Source organism: Lepidochelys olivacea, assembly GCF_965140295.1.
Source record: "Lepidochelys olivacea isolate rLepOli2 genome assembly, chromosome: 6".
NCBI lineage: Eukaryota > Metazoa > Chordata > Testudines > Cheloniidae > Lepidochelys > Lepidochelys olivacea.
Genome location: NC_140416.1, coordinates 75,491,338 through 75,517,842, shown reverse-complemented (window position 1 = coordinate 75,517,842; position 26,505 = coordinate 75,491,338). Strand labels below are relative to the sequence as shown.

Below are 26,505 nucleotides of genomic sequence, written 5' to 3'. Positions count from 1 at the left end.
TACACTTCGATTTTCATAATTATTAAACATGTTTTAAATACTGTACATATCTCCACAGTGAATTATAGTACATAAGGTTTTATAACTCTCCTACAGTAACCACTCATTGCTCATGTCTCTTCTTTCTTTAGACAAAATTGCTATTCTAACCTGTCTGTGATTCCATAAATAAGCTTTTACAAGGAATTAAGGTTGGCTAGGCGTGACGCTACCCCAGCTAAAAACCTTAAAAGCAAGGAAATGCCAAGTTAGTGGTATTCTTTTAACCACACTCTTAACAACCACGCAGTACATTTCCGTGGACAGTGACAAATTTCCCATCTTCAGTCACTTTTAACATAATTTTCATAAAACTAATTTAAAGTCTGTTTTATTTCTTGTAGTGGCATCCATCCCCATTGTTTTCAGTATAGGGTTTTTTAAAAAAAAATCTTCTAGATTTAAAAATAAAATAAAAAATAGTCTAAGCAGTAAGAAAAGGAGTACTTGTGGCACCTTAGAGACTAACCAATTTATTTGAGCATAAGCTGTAGCTCACGAAAGCTTATGCTCAAATAAATTGGTTAGTCTCTAAGGTGCCACAAGTACTCCCTCCTTTTCTTTCTGCGAATACAGACTAACACGGCTGTTACTCCGAAACCAGTCTAAGCAGTGTGGGCAACTTTTCCTGCATTCACAGTTAAAGCTAAAATTCTTTTTTGTTAAAATATAAACAATTGTAGCAATCACTTCCTTTATAACTGCTCCAAGGCTTTATACACTAATTCCTTGCATCAGCAGTTATTTGATGTATTCAGCATTTTATAAATGCATAGAATTTCCAGTTGTATTGCGATGAGGCAATCAAGCCATTTGTTATAGAATTTCTGATTAGCTAAAGGATTTTAGAGTTTCATACTGCCTGCTGTTAATCTTCAGCAGTCAGTACATTTGAACTTTACATACAGTGTATTTTGAATAAAAAATAAAATGAATTTTAAATGAAGATCTGTTATTCCAAAGTAAAGACTTACATAGCTAAATGCATCAATCCTAAATCAAGACCTCAAAAGCAGATTTTAAAAAAATAAAAATATAAAAACCTCCACAACAACAACCTGTATTTCAAAATTGGTCCAGTTAAAAAATGTTTGGTCCCCCAGAGCCAGGATTTAATGAACCCAATTTTCTCTTTTTTTTTCTAAGGCTGCTGTGGTGGGGGTAGTCTGAGATAGATAGATATATTCATGGAGTAGTGCTTTTGCATTATTTTGTGGTTCCAATTTGGGAAATAGGTGCTTATACAGGGCTAGTTGCATCATTGTTTGCTTGTCTCAGATCTGAGTATACCCCTTCAAGTATGAGGCCTCTTGCCTTTATCTCCATACGGTGGAATCCCGCTATTCTCCCACTCTCAGACTGGGTGCTACGTTACAATGTGTGCCAGCCATGCTTACCTAGCAGATTCCATTGCGTTCTTCCCTTCAGGAGCTTGTGAATAGAGTGACACCAGTCTTCCTTAAAACAAAGCGTCATTTAATCTTAACAGTCGGAACAAGGCAAGGCATAAGAGGTTTATAAAACATTAAACAGTCTATATGTGTGTCTGTCTTTCCTAAAGACTTAGGCAGATATGTTTTACCCTGACATCTGGGGTCTGGATGTCAGTCGGTTCCCCAATAGTGTCTCTGCTCCTGTCCTTGCGGGGGCTTGCCTTTTTATCCAAAGTCCTTTGTCATCTCCTGTGTCTCCTGAGTCTTGTTACACTGGTTTGGGTGGCTCAGCAGGGTGTCAAGGTGAACTTTAAAAGTGATAGCTCTGTATTTTCCCTGAAGTGATTGTAGAGAAGTGAATACCAGGATCTCTCTTCTCCTCCCCTCCTCCCCCGCATTTCTGGGTGCATTTCCTGACAAACGTGTTAGTGAATTAACTCAATTTGTGCATACAGTAAACAACACAATACCTCAAACAGACTGTATTATTCATAAATTATTACAAGCAGCTTCAAATCAGGCAGTTACAGTTCAGAAAACAGAAGAAATAAATAAAATTGTTCTAAATGACACATGGGTCAAAACTGGAGCCTCATATCTGCACCACTTTAATTTTGTGTGTGGCGAGGAGGTTTGCATTTACAGCTTCAGAGCCAGAATTAGAAGAGGTTTCTGTTTCAGTTTGTGTCAAATTGTCATAACAATTTACAAGACTTTGGCACAATATGAAGAAGCTAGATCTGATCTATATATTTCTACCGCTGTCTCTGATCTGGTTTTGAAACAATATTTTTCTTGGATGCAAGTCTCTTAAACCTATGCAACCTTCTTACATTTGATACTGTGGCTTATTTTTCATCATGTGATTGATGCCGAAATTCAGGCTAATGCCAAGAAGCTAGCACAGTCTTTAACTATGGAATGACTGTCGCCTTTCCATAATACATTTCTGCTATTTCGTGATGTATATTAACCTAGTTCAGAGTTCCATAGCATGTCACCATTCCTTGAGGTTACCCTCAGCCCAAACTTCTCATGCCATAGCATAGAATGCTGATGTTTAAACTACAGAAAGCATTGGACATGCTTAGAGAAATAAGGACAAAATGAGTTAATATATTTATTTGTATCTGTCTGAGCAAGGAACAGAAACAAAATGATTTTTTACTTATTTTTACTGATTTTAAAAAAAACCAAGACTTACAGGATGCTGGCGAAGTTCATACCCACTCTGTAGCTTGTGTGAAAGCTCTGCTAGTGTCCCTAGCCTCTGTATGGTGTCCCTGCCCTCTGTTTGCCAGAAGCTGGGAATGGGCGACAGGGGATGGATCTCTTGATGAAAACTTGTTCTGTTCATTCCCTCTGGGGCACCTGGCATTGGCCACAGTCAGAAGACAGGATCCTGGGCTCGATGGACCTTTGGTCTGACCCAGTATGGCCGTTCTTATGCTCTAGTTTGCAAAACAACGTAATGAGTAGGTAGTCAGCATGCCACTCCTATCTGCCAATACGTTTGTGTAATGTCTGTCATAACACTGTCAAGCTGTCATGCTCTAAAGGAAATTTTCAAGTTGTTTTTAAATACATTTGGTGGGAGACAGGAAGATTGTTTTTGGGCATTCTGGAAGTTCTAGCTTAGAATTTGTCTTAACTGCTAACACACGCAAGGAGAAATAATAACTAGATCTGTTCAATCAAATGTGACAGTTCAAGGTCAATGGGACCCAAAGAGAGAACAGCTAGTATTCCAAGAGTATCATGCCAATTAAGATAAAATTGAATTTCTACGAAATAAAGGGTTTTTAAACAAAGAGTAACTAACATTAATGAGCTGTATCTTCGAACACTCATGTCTCCACAGCATAGCCTACTACAAAAAGTGGTGTAAAGAGGTTGATTGAAGAGATCAACCAACATGAGAAGGGTAAGGAGCTGGCATGGAATTTTTTGGTGGGTTTTCCCACCACTTATAGATCTTGTTTCCTACTAGCAAGACCTGCCCAAATATCGATGTTTGGAACCTGTCTTTTTGATTACTCTACGTTTAATGACCATGAATCCATCAATCCACAACCTTATGAATGGAGTGATATGAATGCTCTGCTAAATTGGTATAGAAATGTTCTCCTGAATCTAGGACTGTCCTATGGAGGTTTGTTTTGTCCCCTTTCTTCTGCAGAGGCTCAGCTTACTGAAGTTGTTTCATACTGATGAACTTCAAATGACTCGTTTGTCAATCGCATGTGTTACTGACCTATGGAACACACTTTCCAAACTTTTTTTTCTCGTCTGAGCTGGAAACCCCATCTAGGGTAGTAGTAGATCAAATAATCTCCCTCTTTCATACAGTACTGTATCACCTGTAACATCAGCACTTCAGAATGGATGTTTAGTATCACTACTTCTGTCCTGAACTGTTTCCAAGGATTTCATTTTTTCTAATATTTAATATTGGCTTACATCAGCTGAATGAACAGCATCAACAAGATTCCAGTGTTATGCCAACTATCTTTTTTTGTTGATTCAGGCAACACGTTTTTTGTTTTGGTTTTTTTTTTTAAATGAATATAAATCAAAGTAGTCTGTCATCAGATTTTAAAAGAGTCTAATGTTTTTTATGGAACATTGTTTTTACGGTTGATGTACCATGACAGCTTTTGGCTCATATTGTGAATGAGGATTTAGAATAGTGTTCATGTACTAAGGCTCTGATCTATGGAAGTAGAAGTGCTGCTCTTCAAAAGTGGACCATAGTGCTTAAATATAATGCTAAATCTGGGCCTTACTATACCTTAAGGAAAAGTGATGTCTGTGTGTGTGTGTGTGTATATTATAGAGATAAGGTGGATGAGGTAATATCTTTTTATTGGACGGAATTCTGTTGGTGAGAGAGACAAGGTTTCAAGCTACACAGAGTTCTTCAAGTCTGGGAAACTTACTCGGTGTCATAGCTAAATACAAGATTGGACAGATAAGTTTAATAGAATATGCGCTAACGACTTATAAGGGACCATTCAAGGTGAAGTGGTCAGTTAACACCCCTGTTGTCATAGGAAAAGAAGGTAAGTTAATAGGTCACAGATTGTTATAATAAGACATAAATCCTGTCTATTTCTTAAGACCATGATTTTTAGGGCCTAGCAAAGTTATGAATTTTAAGCTCTCTGGCTCATGAATGTGTTGTGCAGGTTTCCTTTGAGCATGAGGACTGATAGATCAGATAGAGAATGATCACTTTGTGAAAAGTGTACACCTATAGGTGACATGATGTTTTTGTCTTTTGTCCTGTGTGTGTTCATTCTGGATTGTTGTAGTGATTTTCTGGCTTCACCAACCTCCTTGTTATTGGGGCAGTTAGTGCACTGGATGAGGTACACCATATGTTGTGTTAGGCAAGTGTAGGAGCCATAGATCTTGAAAGGTATGTTGTGGGGGGTGTTAATCATTGGAGCAGTGGAGAGGTGTCTGCAGGTTTTGCATCTGTTGTTCTGGCAGGGTCTGGTGCCACTTTTGAGTTGGTGTCCCCTAGTCTGGGGGAGCTTGCTTCTGATAATGAGCTTAGAGAGGTTCGGGGCTTGTTTGAAGGCCAGAAGAGGGGGTTCAGGAAAGATTTCTTTCAGGATGAGTATGGGTTGTAGTTGTTTGATACCCTTTATGGATTCCAGTGTGGTGCGGTAGGTAACAACTAGGGGTGTGTGATCAGAGGGGGGTTTATTTCTGTGCTGAAGCAGGTTTTCTCAGGGTATTTGGGTGGCCCATTCCATGATGCCATCTACTTCTCTGGTGGAGCATCCTTGTTTGGGGAAGGTGGTTTTTAGTGGTGTTAACGTGTGTATCCTCTATGTTCTCCTCGGAGAATATTCTGTGGTATCTGAGTGCCTGGCCATAGATAACCGATTTCTTGGTGTGTTTGGGGTGGTTATTGGATCTATGAAGATAGGTGTGGTGATCCATGGGTTTCTTGTATGTAGTTGTCTGTAAGCTGATTGCTGAAGCTGATCATGGTGTTCAGGAAGTTGATGCTAGTGTGGAAGTGTTCTAGAGGGAATTTAATGGATGGGTGGTGGTTGTTGCAGTGGAAGTGGTGGAAGTCTATGAGGGAGTTTAAGTTGTCTGTCCATTGTCTTGTAAATATTTGAAGCAGGTAGCCATGTTGTCATTGTGAGAGATGTTGGTGTATAGGATAGTGACATTCACGGTGGCAAGAATGGTGTTTTGAGGTAGATTGTCAATGTTGCAGAGTTTGTGGAGGAAACCAGTTTTGTCTTAGAAGAAGTTGGTCCTTTGTGTGGTGAGCAGTTTGAGAATGGTTTCTGTGGGTCCTGATATTACTTTAATAAGAGTACCGTGGCCAGATATGATGGGTCTGCCTGGGTTTCCTTGTCTGTATGCCTTGGGAAGCATATAGGTGGTGGGGTTTTGGCCTGTCCTTATTCTCGTAGAAATGGATTTTCTGTTATTGTACTGAATCTCTCCTGTAACTAGGAAACAATAGGGGTGTGTGTGTGTGTGTGTGTGTGTAAATCTGAGATTTACACAAAAGACTAGAACTTTTCATATGATAAAGGTCTTCATTTGTTACTCAAATGCACCAGCAAAGCCATGTCTTTTTATAACCAGATACATTGATTTGTGACAATGTTATAGTAAAGGTAAATGACTTTATTTTTTTCCCTAACAACTAATGAATGTAGATGTAAACCCTTTATCTGATGGTTGTGGAGGCAGTGGAAGACAGGGTTTGGGGTATTGGGTTTTTTTTGTTTTTTGTTTTTTAAGTATTGTGTACTAGTAGAAACTGCCTGACCAAAGCTTTGGTTCTTTACAAAACTTTTTGGTATTGTTCAGTTATTCAGTAGTATGTTTATAGAAGATCTGATTTAAAATGCATACTTCTGCAATTTCACATGCTGCTTTATATACTGTATCAAAAAGTGAGAGATTTAAATGTCAACATCTGAAAGCAAAAAACACAGCAAGTCTCCCTAAACTTCACAGTTTCTGCTTCAGGCACACTAGGGGGTAAAAGGATTTTAGAAATATAGGTAATCCAGAGGACAAGGGGAAAACAGTAATAACACAGTGTTATTAAATAACCAGATTGTCCAGCACAGTGAATTTACAAAATAGCGTTGTGAGAAATGCAGGGATAATAATATAATGCACTTTCAAGTGAGTGAAGACAACATAAGGCAACAGAAATATGAAGTAGAAGACAGGAATAAGATATAACAAAGTATTCATATAGTTATTTAAAAACTGTAAGATGGTTCCTAAATTTCTTATTGAGAGGTCAAAAATATATATGATCTACATCAACAAAAAAGACATCTCCTTTATGTGTTTAGGGAGTGAGTCTAATACAGGAAGCCTTTTTTCCTGTTTTTGAAAGTTAGCTTTAATCTTTTAAGCACATTTCAAAACACTGAGGATAGTGTGTTTGTTTAAGTTGCATGGTTTTCTATATTTTTTAAGTGCAACGGCAGTCTAATGTGGTATGTTCCCACCACTCTTAATGTTTTTGGAGTATAGTCAGTATATTGTTTGTTACAGTTGAGCTTGGTTTTTATTTACATGATCTCTGTTTTATTCTGAAGTATATGGAACCTATTTATTTGAACAAGCGAGAGAATTTAGGGAGTTCTGTGCTAGAATAAATATCAAACTGTATTTTGCCTGTATTACTTCCTTTTTTTAGTGCAAAATTCAATTAAGTTTATGAAATATCCAGGGAAATGGACAGTGCTGTCATTATTATGTATACACAAAAAGAAAAGGAGTACTTGTGGCACCTTAGAGACTAACCAATTTATTTGAGCATGAGCTTTCATGAGCTACAGCTCACTTCATCTGATGCATTCATCCCATGAAGTGAGCTGTAGCTCACAAAAGCTTATGCTCAAATAAATTTGTTAGTTTCTAAGGTGCCACAAGTACGCCTTTTCTTTTTCTGAATACAGACTAACACGGCTGCTACTCTGAAACCTGTCATTATTATATATAGTTTACTATGTGTTTTGACTATATACTGTAAATAAGTAACTAAACTTTTTAAATGTTGAGCATATTAAATCAGTGTAGGTTGTTATGTTAGGGACTACTGGCAGACTCTGTAGGGTTGTGTATCAATCACTGACATGAAAGTCCACAGTAACATTAAAGGACAAGTGAAGGTGGGCAAACAGCACATGGCTATTTGAAGAATTTACAATCTTGCTGCTTCACTGTCTCAAAAATACAAGAGGAGGAAGAAATGAATGAGTGTATAGGCCAAGGCATGGGCAACAAGCCAGTGAAAGGGTATAGGAATAAGAATATTTAACTGGTAACAAGGACACAGATCTATAACTTTTTGGTTGTGTTTTCGGAAGCATTTAACAGCATAAAGGCTTATAAGAAACTTCGTAATGCCTCTGGACCTGAGAAGTATCGTACTTGTTTTACCAATAAGGAATATGTATCCTGACATGGCATCAGAGAGGAAACAATGATTTTTGTCACATCATATGTATCTCAAAAGAGGGTCTCTGTAATTTCCACTTGGAGTTCACTCAGGAAAAATCACCAAAAGACCAGCCAGTAATGCAATGAATTAGAGACAATTTTACAGATGTTCACTGGCATATTCTGTATACCAGTGTGAAAGCCAGAGCCTAAAGCAGGTGAAGATCCTGGATGGAAATATAGCCCATGGCACAGGAGTTAAAAAGTAAAGAACGATGTGTAAATGTTGGGAACACAGTTAATAAAAATGCCAATCAAATACTCATAGTTCCCTTTCTAGCATGCTAAATTTTGTTGCTTGTCCAATTTATTGGTTAAAATTGAAGACTGGAAATAGGTTATGTATATGGCAAGGTTTTGGCTTGCTGTCCATCTCCTGTAGAGCACACTGTTTGATATTTATGTTTAGAGACTCAAGGAAGTAAATTTATCACTGTGGTGTCACAGAACATTGTAACAAGGATACACTGGAATAGAAATAACTTTGTCCCCATCTCTTTGGAGATTTTGAATATTTCCATTACAGGAGCTAATGTGATATGCTAGAGCAAGAGAATTTGCTTACAGGAGTATATGGTGTTGAACAATGAAATTTCATATCTGTTAATAAGGTTTAGGCAGTTTTTGTCTTGAACAATCTTTTAAGTTTTGGACTCTTGGTGGGTGGAAAAGAAAGATTTCTGCTTCTGTACATCTCTGCCTTCCATGAATGCTTCCCCATTGCCCACTTTCCTATCCCAGTGCTTATTAGAAGTGCTGAGATTCACCAGCTGAAGCCCCCTAACCAGGGAAAGCTGACATTGATTGGCAGGTACCAAGGGCATGTGGACTTCAATGACCAGCATCCCTTAAGTACTATAGGGAACCAGAAAATAAAAAACTTGCAGTTCATGAAACTATAGTATATGATATTTTTAATACAAAACCAAACTATATTTGGTGTCTGTCTTTAAGTGTCAGCTCTAGGAGTCATGTTATTTCATGAGAAGCTCAGCTTTCACTTTAAAAAAAAAATAGTAGTCTGGCTCTTATGGTTCTGTAGAAAAGCACGCAAATATGAAGCAAATGTGCCCTAAAGTCTTCGATACGAGAAGGCAAATACAGTGCAAGGAACCTAAAATCTTTCTTTCTGTCTGTCTGTCTGTCTTTCTAATCTGATGATTTTTAAGTCTATCTCATAATATTTCAAGGCCCGACTTGGTGAGTTTTGAATGTCTGGGGATGTATGCTCAGAAGGACCAACGTATAATCTAAAGCTTGCGGTGTTGTAATATGAATGCAAATTTTCTCATCTTGAATTTCAAAAGGAGGTTTTTTTTATCATTTAACATATACAAAGTTCAGTATTGAGGGCCAAATCGTGCTGGCTTTACTAATGTGCAAAATCCATCAGTGAATAAGGCAGGTAGTATTTAAGCCCCATCTTTAAGTTATACTAATGATCTACCATTAGTAATCTTAACAGTAGATTAGCTAATGTATAGGAAGACTGTGAGGCAGTAATTAATTAATAACTTTAAAATGCTGTAATTGTAGTAAGTAAATGTAAATGCACATACATTAAAGGTTACTTACAACAAAGGGAACAGTTTTTGAATCAAATATACAAGTCATATTTATTTTTTGAAAAGAAGAAAACTTACATTCTCCATCCTCAGCGCAGTTTCTATGCCACAAGTGAAGCACATTCACTCAGAACCACTCACTCACATTTTCTCCTGGTCTTTGCACAGACATGGTGATCCAAGTTTTCCATGTCATTCTGCTGTGTGCTTTTCTAGGTTGTCTCTGTGTTTCCTGGCATTCTGCACACTCCCTTTTTCTCAAAATTTATTTTTCATTTCCTGTTGTTTTAGTTGTAAGGCATCCATTGCTTTTTTATTAATATGCCAGGTCACTGTTACTTTGTGTGCTTGCTCCAAAATGATGATTTCTGGTTAATATTTTGATATATAGTACTTTTCATCAGTGGATCGCAAAGTGCTTTACAGTCCTTGTGGTTATCCTTTTCCTCCCTTATACTTGAGGCTGTGGAAAGTAGTGCCTTCCTGACAGGTAGCATTGAGGTAGTGTTGAGTTGTTTTATCCTAAGTTCTGTAAATGACGCTTCTTTGCTAATGCTATGCCGTACATAAATGTGTTTTTGTGTGGGGGGGGTGTGTGTGTGTGCGTGTGCACGTGCACGCATGTGTGTATTTATACTTTTTTGCTTTCTTTTATGTGTTCAGTGACAAACAAGAAACCCTCCCAGGCGTCTATTACAAAAGTCAAACAGTTCGAAGGTTCCACGTCTTTTGTAAGGAGATCACAGTGGATGCTTGAGCAGCTTTGCCAGGTTAATGGCATAGACTCTAATCGGGTGAGTATGTTGTACTTCAGGAGAAAGTAACTTTGTTAGGATTTTTGCTTCTATTGTTGAGGATCAAGGCCATTCTACTGCTATCCGAATTGCAGGTGGAAGGGGCCCTATCATGACTGTTACCCCTTCTTCCTGGGTTCTTCCTCACAAAAAATCTTGGACAGTTTCCAGCTTTGCATGCTGATGTATAAGCAAGTATTCTCAAGTGCCCAGGTTTAAGTGCTAACTCTTGACTATCCTATGGAGCAGTATATGTTTTCTCCCGATTTTAAGGTGAAGATTGAGCAGAATAAGCTCACTCCTGTTGCGTTCCTTCACTCCTACATATCTGGTCCTGTCTTTCTCCTCTTCTCTCTTCCCCTTTTTCAAAAGGAAAGAAGAGCCCCTTTGTTCTTACCCCTATGAAGAACACATTTCTCAGCCTACTCTTGGTGGCCTTCAGTCCATCATGGAGCTGCATCCAATATAGAACCTGAAAATCTATCCCTAGATGCTTCCTCCAATAAAATAGACCAATACCTGTGGAGAGAGTATGGAAGGAGGGTTCCTGGAACTGGCTATGCCTATAAATGCCAACTGAATCTCTTCCTTGCAGAGGTCACAGACCTTTCTCTCTTTCCTGGTACAATGCTTCCTTACGGGCTCCCCCTTAATCCAACAAATTTGCAATCTCTGTAGACTGTCCATTGTCCCTGAAACCGTGCCTTAATGGGTCACAACTGAGGATGCTAAATTTAGGACGAACTGCTGAAAAATAGGGCAAACACAACCCAAAACCAGTGGTGGTTATTTTATAAGATATACCAAACCAGCCACAAAAGTAAACTTCTGTTTCACCACACTAACTAACAAGAAAACATTAAGGCAGTTTCCTCAGGCATTCCAGTTCTTATATCACCACCAAAAACACTGGATTTAGATGAGTGGTTCATTACAATCTCATCAAATAATAGGTTCTTCCGATCCCAAAGGACCAGCCACACACCAAGGTTAATATATAACTTAGATCTTACCCAAAAATTACACTGATGCCAATCCTTTAGTATCTAAAATCTAAAGGTTTATTTATAAAAAGAAAGAAAGGTGAGAGTTAAAATTGGTTTAAGGAATCAATTACATACAGTAATGGCAAAGTTCTTGGTTCAGGCTTGTAGCAGTGATGGTATAAACTGCTGGCTTAAGTCAAGTCTCTGGAGTACATCCACAGCTTTGATGGGTCATTCAGTCCTTTGTTCAGAGCTTCAGTTTATAGCAAAGTTCCTCCAGAGATAAGAAGCAGTTCTGAAGACAGAACAGGTGTTGTCAGGGCCTTTTATAGCTTTTCCCATGTGGAGGGCCTTCCATTGTTCTTACTGTGGAAAATTACAGCAATAAAATGGAGGTTGGAGTCACATGGGCAAGTCACATGTCCATGAATTTTGCCTAGTCACAGCAGGAAACTCCATTAAGTGTAGATAGACGTCTCCCATGGTCCACTGTCAGTTAAACATTCTTTCGATGAGCCACTCAATTTGAATAGTCCCTCCAAGATGTGCTGGGCATTACCCCAGGAGCAAATATTTGAAATCCAGGTATAGAGCCAATAATTATAACTTCAAATACAAAAATGATACAAGCATATAGATAGCATAATCATAACCAGCAAATCATAACCTTTTCATAGACACCTCGTTTGACAACCTTTGTTCAAGATTTGCTGCAAATATATAACAGTGGTTGCAACAATGATCTATACGGTTATATTTTAATCAGGTAATGTCACAGTCCCAAAGAGCAAAGATGCAGTCTTTAAAGTGGTACATGAATGTAATTCAACATAACACTGTTTTTTTTATTATCTGGGTCTTTCTTCTTTCAGAATTTCTATCTGTGTTAAGTGCACCAGACAGATTTGCAAAGGACAAGCTAGTTAAAGATAAAACCTTTTTAAGCACCAGCTAGAAATTAACGTATGCAGCATTAGGAGTTGGGGATTTAAATCACATCTTGTGGTCATAAACATTATGTAGTATAAAGTAAAACAAATTCATTATACAATGAAACATGCTCATTGAGTATGGCTAAGTTCCTAGATTGTCTAATGTCACATTCTGATTGGTCATATGATCTTTTTTAATGATGATGCACCTGTGTACCAGTTCCTTTCAGTGCACATCTGGGACCTCATTACTGAAAAAGAAAATTAAAAAAAAAATCCATACACCCGTTCTACTAAGTGCGTGGAGAGGGAAAAGATAATGGAGGCTGCTGTTTCATTGTAGGGGTGATGTATGGAGAGAATATAAGGGGGAAGGAGAGGGAAAAGTCCATTTGAAACAGACCGCCCCTGCCCAAAAGTGCTAAGCTGTCCTGTCAGCAGCAGTCTGGAAACATTTAACCACTCGGAACCTTACTGTTAAATATATTCTGACAAGGATGGAAAACACAATACCATTTTCTCTTTTCCTTCTACCAGGAACTGTTTTTCTTAGTGGAAGAATGCAGTTCAATGAGGATGACCAGATGACTCGATTTTATAGGGACAGTCCAGATAATTGGGGCTTTTTTCTTACATAGGTGCCTATTACCCCCCACCCTCTGTCCTGATTTTTCACACTTGCTATCTGGTCATCCTAAGTGCAATAAACTTCTCTATTTAATTTTCAATATAATCAGACATGCTCTAATAATAAGACGTGCCAGGGCATGCATTATTAAATTACTGGAGCACTTTGTAGGCAAAAGACTAAACATAGCTGAAGCCTGTACCAATGGCCTAACACATGTCCTGTTGTAGCTCATTGCTGTACATCAGTGCATATATGATATCCTGTCTTTGATATGGATGGATTGTCCTAGATTGTCAGATGAAGGAAGCAAATCACATGATCAGAGTCTGTTTCTTTTTGCAGTTGGCTCAGTGTTTGTTTGGAATGTGGCTGTATTTTGTTCACTGACTGCCCGCTGCCAAAGTTGAATCAGCCCTGCAGCCTCTTAGGAAACATGACAACCTACCCAAACTATGACTTGTAGTTTGCTTCTTGTGTCCCTATTCTCCTCAATGGCTTAGAATGTCCATTTGGAGTAATCTCCCATAATGCATCACAACCAGAGAATCCATGTTGCCAGCTCCCCCTTCCGAAAAGGGGAGTGTGTTGCATTATGGGTGGTATACTGTAGTCCACTCATAGAGGAGAAAGAGCACACTAGACACCCATGAGGAATTACAACTCTAATTTTTCGCTGAAATGTTTCAGTTTTGAGTTTTTATTGAAAACTTGACTATACCCCTGCAATTTCCGTTAAGAAACATTCTTTTCATTTTCATCAAAAATTTCTTCAGGAAAAAAGAATTTCAGACCAGCTATAAAAGTGGATGTCTGTCATTTAAATTAATTTATTTTACATAGCTTTATTAAAACTGTGCATTGCTACAAGTAATCTTCATAAGAACATAAGAATGGCCATACTGGGTCCGACCAAAGGTCCATCAGCCCAGTATCCTGTCTGCCGACAGTGGCCAATGCAAGGTGCCCTAGAGGGCGTGAACCTAATAGGTAATGATCAAGTGATCTCTCTCCTGCCATCCATCTCCACCCTCTGACAAACAGAGACTAGGGACACCATTCCTTACGCATCCTGGCTAATAGCCATTAATGGACTTAACCTCCATGAATTTAACTAGTTCTCTTTTAAACCGCTTCACACTGCATGGATGTCTCCAGAGAACTATCCACGATGACTCGAAGATCTCTTTCCTGATTAGTTGTAGCTAAATTAGCCCGCATCATATTGTATGTATAGTTGGGGTTATTTTTTCCAATGTGCATTACTTTACATTTATCCACATTAAATTTCATTTGCATTTTGTTGCCCAATCACTTAGTTTTGTGAGATCTTTTTGAAGTTCTTCACAGTCTGCTATGGTCTTAACTATCTTGAGCAGTTTAGTACTGTCTGCAAAATTTGCCACCTCACTGTTTACCCCTTTCTCCAGATCATTTATGAATAAGTTGAATAGGACTGGTCCTTGCACTGACCCTTGGGGAACACGACTAGTTACCCCTCTCCATTCTGAAAATTTACCATTTATTCCTACCCTTTGTTCCCTGTCTTTTAACCAGTTCTCAATCCATGGAAGGATCTTCCCTCTTATTCCATGACAACTTAATTTACGTAAGAGCCTTTGGTGAGGGACCTTGTCAAAGGCTTTCTGGAAATCTACCCTATGTCCACTGAATCCCCCTTATCCACATGTTTGTTGACCCCTTCAAAGAACTCTAATAGATTAGTAAGACATGATTTCCCTTTACAGAAACCATGTTGACTTTTGTCCAACAATTTATGTTCTTCTATGTGTCTGACAATTTTATTCTTTGCTATTGTTTCAACTAATTTGCATGGTACTGACGTTAGACTTGCCGGTCTAGAATTGGTGGGATCACCTCTAGAGCCCTTTTTAAATGTTGGCGTTACATTAGCTATCTTCCAGTCATTGGACACAGAAGTTGATTTAAAGGATAGGTTACAAACCATAGTTAATAGTTCCACAATTTCACATTTGAGTTCTTTCAGAACTCTTGGTTGAATGCCATCTCGTCCCGGAGATTTGTTACTCTTAAATTTATCAATTAATTCCAAAACCTCCTCTAAGGACACTTCAATCTGTGACAATTTGTAACCTGCAAAGATTTGTCCCCTACAAAGGACAGCTCAGGTTTGGGAATCTCCCTAACATCCTCAGCTGTGAAGACTGAAGCAAAAATTCATTTAGTTTCTCCACGATGACTTTATCATCTTTAAGTGCTCCTTTTGAATCTCGATTGTCCAGGGGCCCCACTGGTTGTTTAGCAGGCTTCCTGCTTCTGTTGTACTTAAAACACATTTTGTTATTACCTTTTGAGTTTTTGGCTAGCTAGTCTTCAAACTCCTTTTTCGCTTTTCTTATTACATTTTTACATTTGATTTGGGAATGTTTATGCTCCTTTCTATTTACCTCACTAGAATTTGACTTCTGCTTTTTAAAAGATGCCTTTTTATCTCTCACTCCTTTTACATGATTGTTAAGCCACGGTGGCTCTTTTTTAGTTCTTTTACTATGTTTTTTTAATTTGGGGTATACATTTAAGTTGGGCCTCTATTATGGTGTCTTTGAAAAGTGTCCATGCAACTTGCAGGGATTTCACTCGAGTCACTGTACCTTTTTAATCAGTTTTAAAATATAGTACCAGTGATTCAAATGTTATTTTTCTTCTAGGATTCTCCAGAATTTGATTTACTATTTGAAAATGCTTTTGACCAATGGGTAGCAAGCACGGCTTCCGAAAAATCCACATTCTTTCAGATTCTTCACCACACTTGTCAGCGTTACCTTACAGACAAGAAGCCAGAATTTATCAACTGCCAGTCTAAAATTATGGGAGGTAAGTAAAGGGAGATTAATTTATGTTCAATCCCCAGAAGTATTTCAATCTGTTTTATATTGTTTTTATAATGTAGACTGAATACACGGTTGTGTTAATGTGTCTGCATTGTTTTGAACATACGAAGTGATGTCTAAGTGGGTTTTTTTTGGATTCTGTAAGTAAAAACTGTTGCATATATTTGCACAAAAGAGAGAGAACCATGTCTAGTTGCCATAGAAATGTTCTTTCTGATGGAATTACTCATAACACTACTCACTGGGTTATGAGCTGACATCAGTCATCCTAAAGAGCTGGTTTGCTCAGTAGAATAGACAACCATTCAACTGTGGCACTGAGTAGTTTGGTCTCTAAGGAAGTGGAGTTGTAACTTTATTGGAAAAACCTTCCTGCCCATCCCCACCCCCCAAGGTTTTAATTTATTTCGCTTTAAGATGCGTGAGATGTAAGAACACTGTCCCATTTTTCCCCATTTTGTCTCAGTTCTTCAAAATACCAACTTAAAAGCTTGAAAAAGTAATTCCTTTCCGCACTGATTTTGTTCTTTTCCATTTAGCAAACATTGATTTCCCCCCCCCCTTCTGAAAGAGCTAAATTAGAATAACTGTTGTTAAACAATAACCACTCCCATTCAGTACTCTATAATGCCAAAAATCTCTGTTTGTGCACCAGCATTATTAATGTTAGCACCTTTCTAAGACGTGTTAGAGAATTGCTGCTTCAGAGAGCAGAAAGCTCTCCCAATAATTGCTGGCTCTTTTTTTGTAATTTCTTATGGCAACTATATAAGCATATATTTGATCTCTCAAAAAAATTGCATAGATCACTGGAAAGTATAAGACAAAATATTGGAGCCCCAGTCCTCTGGTCTGACTGAGTTGTGTTAGGTGTGAAACCCAAGTTATACAGGGAGGTGGGTTTATTCCACATCTCTGGTCCACAAGGCTGCTGCATTTAACTGTGGCAAGAGCAAACCCAGAGCTTTTTTAACTAATTGCCCAAGGGATCATTGCAGTGCCTGGAGATCACTGCCATGCATTATGCTTTGGCCATGCCTCCCCCCTTTCTTTATGCCTCTTTTATGCTGGTGATGGGAGAGGGTGGCATAAGGCTGGCTGTGCCAGCTTCAGACTACCCAGGGACTCCCGACACCAGTATCTTTTCAATATCCACTACAAACCTTGTTGACTCACAATGGCATTTTCTGCACTAGTGTTTGTTCTTTTGCAAAACTTTTTACTGCTGCTAACCCTGATGCTGATCCAGCAGTGGTAGCAATGTTGAGAGTGCTAATATAATCTAGGGCAGAATTGTTTATCACAACATGTCATTTTGACCTGCTCAAAAAAGTGTTGTTCAAAATTGTGTGTTAAAATGATGACAGGTATGTGGAGCTTTTTCTAAAGTAAGGCTCCCACTACTAGTGTCCCAAGGACTTTATTTTCCAGTGAAGAAACTTACATTTGTGTGGCATGAAGGGTCAAATACATCTCTTTTAACTTGCTAAAAATCATCTGTATAGCCTACAAGTGTTGTGCCATGGTAGATGAGTGAACTGTCATCTAGATCAGTGGTTCTCAAAGCCGGTCCGCCGCTTCTTCAGGGAAAGCCCCTGGCAGGCCGGTTTGTTTACCTGCCATGTCCGCAGGTTCGGCCGATCGCAGCTCCCACTGGCCGCAGTTCGCCGCTGCAGGCCAATGGGGGCTGTGGGAGGTGGCGCAGGCCGAGGGATGTGCTGGCCACCCTTCCCGCAGCCCGCATTGGCCTGGAGAGGCAAACCGCGGCCAGTGGGAGCCGCAATCAGCCGAACCTGCGGATGCAGCAGGTAAACAAGCCGGCCCGGCCCACCAGGGGCTTTCCCTGAACAAGTGGCAGACTGGCTTTGAGAACCACTGATCTAGATATACATATTAATACAGTACTTTTTTCCTTCACCTCCACTACTACTTCATCCCTGACCCTCTGATATCTGCTAAGTGCATTCTCCAGTCCTAAAGGTGCTTTTTGGGGATTAGAAAAATTGTCACATGGTAAATACAGTCTCCACCTTACTTTTCTGATCTGTTTCAATTTGCACGTGTACTAATGTCAGATCTAAGGTACCAAACAGTCAAACTCATTTCAGAGATTCAAGAATCTGTTGCATCTCTTTTAGTACATAAATTGAGCTTCTGAGAATACAAAAATGTTGCTTATAGTTAAAAACGTTGGGCCTAACATGACTGTTGGATATAGTAACTGAGATGGCTCAGTTACTGTCTTATCTAACATCTCTTGCTCTAGGGTCTTAATTATCCCTTGTATTTTTTAGGGACAACTACAGAGTCTCATCCAGTCTCAATTTTGTATTCAGTGAATCCTTTGCTTCCTCCTTAGTGTTACATACAATTCCAATAATTGAGTTTTCACTTCTTCATGTTTGGCATCTTTTACACATTCCTGAAGCATAGACACACTTTTTTTTGTTCATCAGCAGAATCTGTAATGAAAGTGGCAGAATATCCATAATATAAGTGGATTGTCTTCATGTGTGATTCAGATCGAGAATTCTGGGCTCCGATAGTATTTCAGGTCATACTGCATATCCTTGATACATTCATTCAATGAAAACTTTATATGTTTGCCTGCCATTGCACATTGATTTATATGTCACCGATATCCAAAAAAGTTGCCCATAATACTAATAAGTAGGCAATTTTTTTAATGGTAACATGTCCATAGGAACAGATGAAGTCATTTCTTGAGTGACCTCTCAATATGATGGTTCTGTTTGGCATTGCTGAATTTCATTTGCCAAGGTTCATTCTTTTTAGCACAAATTTGTTTCCATTAGTGTTCACTCACTCATGAGTGTTTCCTGGTGGCTTCAGTATACACAACAGGATTCTTGCCAATTCTAGATTTTTCACAAGCAATACACCTGAATCAAAGGAGCACTATGTCTGAAAGGTTTGAGGCCTCCTCTTCTCCTTGTCACTTTTCTTAGCACAAGACTGAGACATTACTTCTCCCAGGACTCTGTACACGTCTTACTTTACAGAGTTTCTGGGTATTACCCAATGGATCTGGCAGATGGATTCCTGACTATCTCAAAACAATCCAAATTCTTTCTTTTAGTTTCCACACACAAAAATAATTGCTTGAAGATTGAGTACATGATGAATAATTCTGCAATACTTTTTAGTAGTAGAAAAGACCCAGTGCATAGAGGTGAGATCAGAAAAGATGATGAAGTGTGAGTTTGCCAAGCAATGTCTCATTTTTCACCAGCTAATAACACAGGTGTTCACAGGTATTAACACAGGTATTCACTGCACCTGACAAATGTTTAACTCTTTGAGTTGGTATGTGTCCAACTGTACTTTTGTCCACACATTAATTCTTTGGAAGTAATGGATCTGAATGTGCCAAGATTGGAAGTTAAATGAAGCTCCCATCTTCAAAAGCCTTACGATACTTCTCTGTCAAGAGCCACAACAGTCTTCCAACTATTTGTTTTGATGGTGAGTAGCTCTTGGACACAACACTTGGAGCTCTTCTTGCGAAGACTGGTTAACTAAAAGAACATTAATGCCTAATTTGTCTTTCCACTTTTATTCATCCAGTTCAGCCATCTGGGTCACCTCCCTCAGAAACTTTTTTAGCCATTCATAAAGTGCCAGTAGAAAGTCTACTCTCTGTATTACCTCCAAAAGCTTTTCCAAAAGCTGCTTATATCACAAATGCTTATTCTACTCAGTTTCCAAGTAGGCATTCTGAAATTGGGTCTTGTCTTTCAGAAGTCCATTCTGAAAATCAGTCCAACATCTTACTCCATTTCATGCTACCTCCCATAATTCCTATATAATACTATTAAAGTGTGTTGCTTAAAGTAACTATGAACTCGGAATCATTCATTGCCTATAAAACATCTACTGAAACCTTATATGGGTTTGTCTACTCTTCCCTTTGTCCAAACAGTGGAAAGAGCATTTGATGGGAAGATTCCCAGTTCTTCCACTTAAGATTCTACGGGTGGAAACCTGGGGAACTATCAGAATCCTCTGACAGGTTTGGTTTTATCTAATCCTACAGGCTGGAATTTCTTATGTTCGTTCTGCAGCACTTTGTTTTATAAGTCTCTGCAGCAATTCTCTAATGTGCTTTTGCTTGAAGAAATTAAGGAAAATTTACTTGTCACTCAAATTAAGTCTAATTAAGCTATTCAGTCTGTTTCCTGAGTGATTAACTCTTCTGATCTCTTTCTTGCTGAGTCTTCCAAACTGTGAAACAAAGGCATAACCTGATTTATACCTCCCCCAGGAAGGTAAACAGACACAGATGTTCTCAACCAGATCCCAAATACTATCTTGTTACATTCTTACTGCCACCTCCTCACTGGCCTTTGTCTCCTTCCACATACAAGCAGAGCATATTCTTATCATCGTTCATCCTCAAAGCCATTGCTTGACTCCCACCTGCCTTTCCCAGTGAATCTTATTCCCCTTCACCTCTAAATTCACTGAACACTCCTTTCCCACCTGTGGTCTCAAATTCTTTGCTAATTTAATCTTATCGTCTCCAGATGATCATTCCGTCTTCTTAGCACCTTATCCTCCCTGAGTTTTCATTATACCATTCTCTCCTTATTTTCCTTCTACCTCTGACATTTTCTTGTGTGTGTCTGTTGATGGGTTCTCCCTCTGCTTTTCTTCTACTATTTGGAGGTGATTTTCATTTCTGTTGCTCTTCTTCCTTTATGCCCTTTCGTAAAGCAATCTCATGGGCTCACGTGGCTTCAACTGCCAGTTCTCTGCCGATGACTCACATCTCTCTGTCTTCTGAGCTGTTTCACTTCGTCCAACCCCACATAACAGCCTGTTGTGACATCTGTTCCTGAATGCAGACGTGCCAACTCTCGCGAATTAATCGTGAGAGATGTGATTTCGAAGTAAAATTAATCCTGACAACTCACATTTGAAAGTTCTATCCCTAGATCATGAATCAGGATTAATTTTACTTAGAAATCGCTGTGGCAGCTGTGGTGCCTGCTGTCAGTGATTCCCAGGGTTCCTGCTATCAGCCCCAGGTGGCTATGCCTCCTGCTGCCACCCCAGGGCTGACAGCAGGAGCCACGGCCATCACGAGGAGAGGTTCCTGCTGTCAGCCAGCCCTGCTCAGCGCTCCCACTGTCAGCCACCCAAGGATGACATTCTGAGCCCTTCCTCAGGGGGCCCCTACATGGAGAGGCTCCCGCTCTCAGTCAGCCCCAGGACTGGCAAATCTCTCGACCTGATTACCTGTTGTTCCCTTTTCCCTTATCAGCGCTTTCTCATTTTAGAGTACGAGCTCTTTGTGGCAAGGCTGTACCTCCTTTTTGTGTTTGTACCGTGCCTAACAAGTTGTAGTTGCTACCAGAAACACATAATAATAACAACTATGCTAACAGTGTGGCTAAAAAACCCAAATGATCATTGCCTCTCAACACCACCTGACAATAGGAAATCCTGTGCCAATCCCTCACCAACAAACTGTATCCATTATTATTGTAGGACTGTTGGGAAATATTTTTAAAATACCATCAAATCTCATAATTAGGGGCCATATGTAATATGTAAGCACCACTGGATGGGAAGGTAATTAAATTTTCAAATTTAGCATCTGTATTTCCTGAGTTTGAGCATTCAGTTCCATAACCTTAATGTAACATTAACAATTTATATATAAAACAATATACAGTATAATTACAAAATTGTAGTTTGTGTATGTATACATAAAGGTACATCTTAATCTACTGAAGTTTTAAAAGCACAGTTTTACCACAAGTGCCGAGATCTTTATGAAAACCTAAATGAAGTCGGTATTATTAGGAAAAGGGCACAGATGAGTTTTGGCTTAACTGGTAGAAAGCTGTCATATAAAATTGGGGATTTTTGGCTTACTGTATGGAGTATACGGTTCCTTCAGGGATAAAGTCTGTTGTTTAAAGTCTAATGCTGGCTGGTTATTTTTTTTTTCATTTGATTACATTAGAAATATGTATTAACATACATTTTATCAAATAACAAGAACAATTGAAGATGAAATGCAAGTGTCTCATTAGTATCTGGTGTAAATATGTTAAGTAGAGCTGGTGAAAGAGATGTGTATATTTTGCACACAAAAATGCCCTCACCTCAAAAAACCCACTTTCTCTCTCTCTCAGACTGCAGCAGCACCATCCACATGTTACTGAACAAGTTTTTGAGGCAGGCAGAGTCAGTTGGCATTGCTAGCAGAGCCGCACAGAAGTTTTGTGGGGCCTGGGGCAAAATCTGAAAATGAGGCCCCCTCCCCATGCATCCACAAGTAAGGGTGGCCCAGGGCTGGGAGTTGGAGAACAAACCTCCACTGTAATCACCCTGTAGTGGTGGCTTGGCTCCTGTTCTATGGGGCTTGGCCCAGCTCTCCTCTCCGGACATTGCAACCTGGCATACAGGGTTGCAGTGCCACTCATATTTGCCCCTATGGCCCCTCTGTCACAACAGAGAGTTACGACACACCAGAACACAACAGAGGGACCACCAACCTTGAGTGGCACTGTAACCCTACATGCTGGGTCACAATGCCACTCAGTTTGGGGGCCCGCTGAAACGGCAGGCCTGGAGCAAACTGACCCTTCCACCCCATCTCTGGTCACCCTGATCACTAGGGCTGGGGCCTGAATCACAGACCACAGACCCTTCCCATGTATTCAGACATTGATGCAACAGGTTAAAAGGCGCCAATTGGTTGAGGGGGGACACCTCCACCCCTGCTTTAAACAGGGGTAGTACTCCTTCCATTTTGTAACAGATGTTGATGTTGATTTAATGGTGAAGGTAACAAAGAAGGTGGCATTATTTCTGTATTGCTAACTGACAATGTTCTGCAAATGATATGGTCATTTAAACTGTGAAATAGTCTCCCCCTCACTTGAGCTGTTAAGAATGAGAGAGGACAAAGGTCATCACAGTAGGCTTGAACATTCCATTTACCAGTGTGACTGAACCAGTGCAATACCGTTTTTCTGAATCTGCAGTCTTCGGATAGCTCCAGTGCCTTTGCTGCTGGTTATAGCCTTGCCAAGTAGCAGCTGAGGAGAATTAAACAAAATTAAGGCAAGTGTTGCCACTGCTAGTCTGTACCAGGTGGGCAGAAATGAAATGGACAAAAAATGTGTCACTTCATTCTGTTCTTTCCAGAGAAAGCTGCGAACCGCAATTGACGCAGGCACTTGTGCCATTAGCTATTTTGCCGATAGAGTGAATTTGGTTGTTCCCCTCTCCCTGCAGTGATATCTTGAGTCTACATTTGCTGATGGTACATCAGATTTTACCTATGACCTACATTGTGTTAGCAAGGAAGAAAATAGGTGTTTGGTGTCAAAATTCATCTTTTGCATATCTGCAGAAGCTTATCTTAAGTAACACCATCACAATATGTATTGCATTAAATTCCAAGCAACCTTGTAGCAGTCATTTAAATATTCCCAGCTGAGTGATTTCAAACAATCCTTTTCTTAGGAAGATAGATTTTTCATTAAGCTGGTTCTTAGTGTCTCTGAAGGCAATAATTATGCAGTTTTGTTGGGAGTTAACAGCAGAAGAGACTATATAGTCCTATAATGTGTTCTGACACCTCACAAAAATATTGATTTTGCCCACTTCTACCTAGCAAAGTCTGCAATTCTAATAATCTGTCATTTGGTGCAGGATCTTGAAAAAAGTGTGTGGTTAAACATTTGTTATCAATATTTTGCTATGGAAGAAAATAGTAGTTTTGTTAATGTCATTTTTTAAAATAAACAAATTTTCTTCCAAACTTATCTTGTAGATCAGTGAGCTCCATCTTTTTGCTGTGGCTCTGTAAAACTGCTGTGAGATTATTCCACCAGTTAGGAACAGTCAGCACAAAAGATAGTTACACACCCTTATGAAATATGTGCTACTTTTGCTGTGTATTATAACAACTTTTATAACTTAGACATTCCAAGCTCTGAAGTTATTCAAAATATCTGGAAGTAGCAGGCTGGCCAGAGATAAGTAAACTTGATAAAGAAACTTTAGATAAAGAAATAACAGAACAGAAGTATGGGCTGGATGAATGCACTATAAGGTGGGTAGAAAGTTGGCTAGATTGTCGGACTCAACGGGTAGTGATCAATGGCTCCATGTCTAGATGGCAGCCGGTATCAAGTGGAGTGCCCCAAGGCTCAGTCCTGAGACCGGTTTTGTTAATATCTTCATAAATGATCTGGAGGATGGTGTGGATTGCACTCTCAGCAAATTTGCGGATGATACTAAACTAGGAGGAGTGGTAGATACGGTGGCAGGTAGGGATAGGATACAGAGGGACCTAGACAAATGGGAGGATTGGGCCAAAAGGAATCTGATGAGGTTCAAACAAGGATAAGTGCAGGGTCCTGCACTTAGGACGGAAGAATCGAATGCACCGCTACAGACTAGGGACCGAATGGCTAGGCAGCAGTTCTGCGGAAAAGGACCTAGGGGTGACAGTGGACGAGAAGCTGGCTATGAGTCAACAGTGTGCCCTTGTTGCCAAGAAGGCCAGTGGCATTTTGGGATGTATAAGTAGGGGCATAGCCAGCAGATCGAGGGATGTGATCGTTCCCCTCTATTCGACATTGGTGAGGCCTCATCTAGAGTACTGTGTCCAGTTTTGGGCCCCACATTACAAGAAAGATGTGGAAAAATTGGAGAGAGTCCAGCGAAGGGCAACAAAAATGATTAGGGGTCTGGAACACATGACTTATGAGGAGAGGCTGAGGGAACTGGGATTGTTTAGTCTGCAGAAGAGAAGAATGAGGGGGGATTTGATAGCTGCTTTCAACTACCTGAGAGGTGGTTCCAGAGAGGATGGTTCTAGACTATTCTCAGTGGTAGAAGAGGACAGGACAAGGAGTAATGGTCTCAAGTTGCAGTGGGGGAGGTTTAGGTTGGATATTAGGAAAAACTTTTTCACTAAGAGGGTGGTGAAACACTGGAATGCGTTACTTAGGGAGGTGGTAGAATCTCCTTCCTTAGAAGTTTTTAAGGTCAGGCTTGACAAAGCCCTGGTGGGGATGATTTAATTGGGGATCGGTCCTGCTTTGAGCAGGGGGTTGGACTAGATGACCTCCTGAGGTCCCTTCCAACCCTGATATTCTATGATTCTATGAGAACTAGAAATCCTAGAGGCAATAGCAAGTATGAAAAGTGGTAAAACTGCAGGACCTGACAGCTTTCCTGATGAATTTGACAAGGTATTCAAGGAATTATGACAGGTTTGAGAGTAACAGCCGTGTTAGTCTGTATTCACAAAAAGAAAAGGAGTACTTGTGGCACCTTAGAGACTAACCAATTTATTTAAGCATAAGCTTTCGTGAGCTACAGCTCACTTCATTGGATGCATACTGTGGAAAATATAGAAGATGTTTTTATACACACAGACCATGAAAAAATGGATGTTTATCACTACAAAAGGTTTTCTCTCCCCCCACCCCACTCTCCTGCTTGTAATAGCTTATGTAAAGTGATCACTCTCCTTACAATGTGTATTGTAATCAAGGTGGGCCATTTACAGCACAAATCCAGGTTTTCTCCCCCGCCCCCCAAACAAACCCACTCTCCTGTTGGTAATAGCTTATCTAAAGTGATCACTCTCCTTACAATGTGTATGATAATCAAGGTGGGCCATTTCCAGCACAAATCCAGGGTTTAACAAGAACGTCTTGGGGGGGGGGGGAGGAGTTAGGAAAACAATGGGAAATAGGTTATCTTGCATAATGACTTAGCCACTCCCAGTCTCTAATCAAGCCTAAGTTAATTGTATCCAATTTGCAAATGAATTCCAATTCAGCAGTCTCTTGCTGGAGTCTGGATATGAAGTTTTTCTGTTGTAATATCGCAACTTTCATGTCTGTAATCGCGTGACCAGAGAGATTGAAGTGTTCTCCGACTGGTTTATGAATGTTATAATTCTTGACATCTGATTTGTGTCCATTTATTCTTTTACGTAGAGACTGTCCAGTTTGCCCAATGTACGTGGCAGAGGGGCATTGCTGGCACATGATGGCATATATCACATTGGTAGATGTGCAGGTGAACGAGCCTCTGATAGTGTGGCTGATGTGATTAGGCCCTGTGATGGTGTCCCCTGAATAGATATGTGGGCAGAGTTGGCAACGGGCTTTGTTGCAAGGATAGATTCCTGGGTGGGGGGGGAGAGTAGTAAACCTGGATTTGTGCTGGAGATGGCCCACCTTGATTATCATATACATTGTAAGGAGAGTGATCACTTTACATAAGCTATTACCAGCAGGAGAGTGGGGTGGGGGGAGAGAAAGCCTTTTGTAGTGATAAACACCCATATTTTCATGATTTGTGTGTATAAAAACAAACATCTTCTGTATTTTCCACAGTATGCATCTGATGAAGTGAGCTGTAGCTCACGAAAGCTTATCCTCAAATAAATTCCTTAGTCTCTCTAAGGTGCCACAAGTACTCCTTTTCTTTTTAAGGAATTATGAGTGGATCCCTTGAGAGGTATCTTCAACACTATCCTGTGAGGGGAGGAACTTCCACAACCTATGAAAGAAGCTACTGTGATTGTCTCCCTAAACATGGAAAAGACCTTACTTTGCAGTTCCTATAGACCCATAATCACTGCTGAATCAGGACAAAGATTTTAGCAAAAATATTAGCTAGCCAATTGCAGTCTATGCTCTCAGCTTATGTAATTCTAGATCAAACTGGATTCACTGATGGAA

General features: G+C 39.7%; 1 protein-coding gene across 5 annotated transcripts in view; it reads left to right on the top strand.

Moving 5' to 3' along the window:
• The window catches only part of STXBP6 (syntaxin binding protein 6), a 210,663-nt gene that overhangs the window by 133,765 nt on the left and 50,393 nt on the right, over positions 1-26,505 (top strand). For all 5 annotated transcript variants that reach the window (XM_084631313.1, XM_084631309.1, XM_084631312.1 and 2 more), the window contains exons 3-4: positions 10,205-10,335; positions 15,572-15,737. In XM_084631313.1, coding sequence (XP_084487439.1) covers positions 10,205-10,335; positions 15,572-15,737 — 297 coding nt within the window. The remainder of the gene's footprint in view (positions 1-10,204; positions 10,336-15,571; positions 15,738-26,505) is intronic.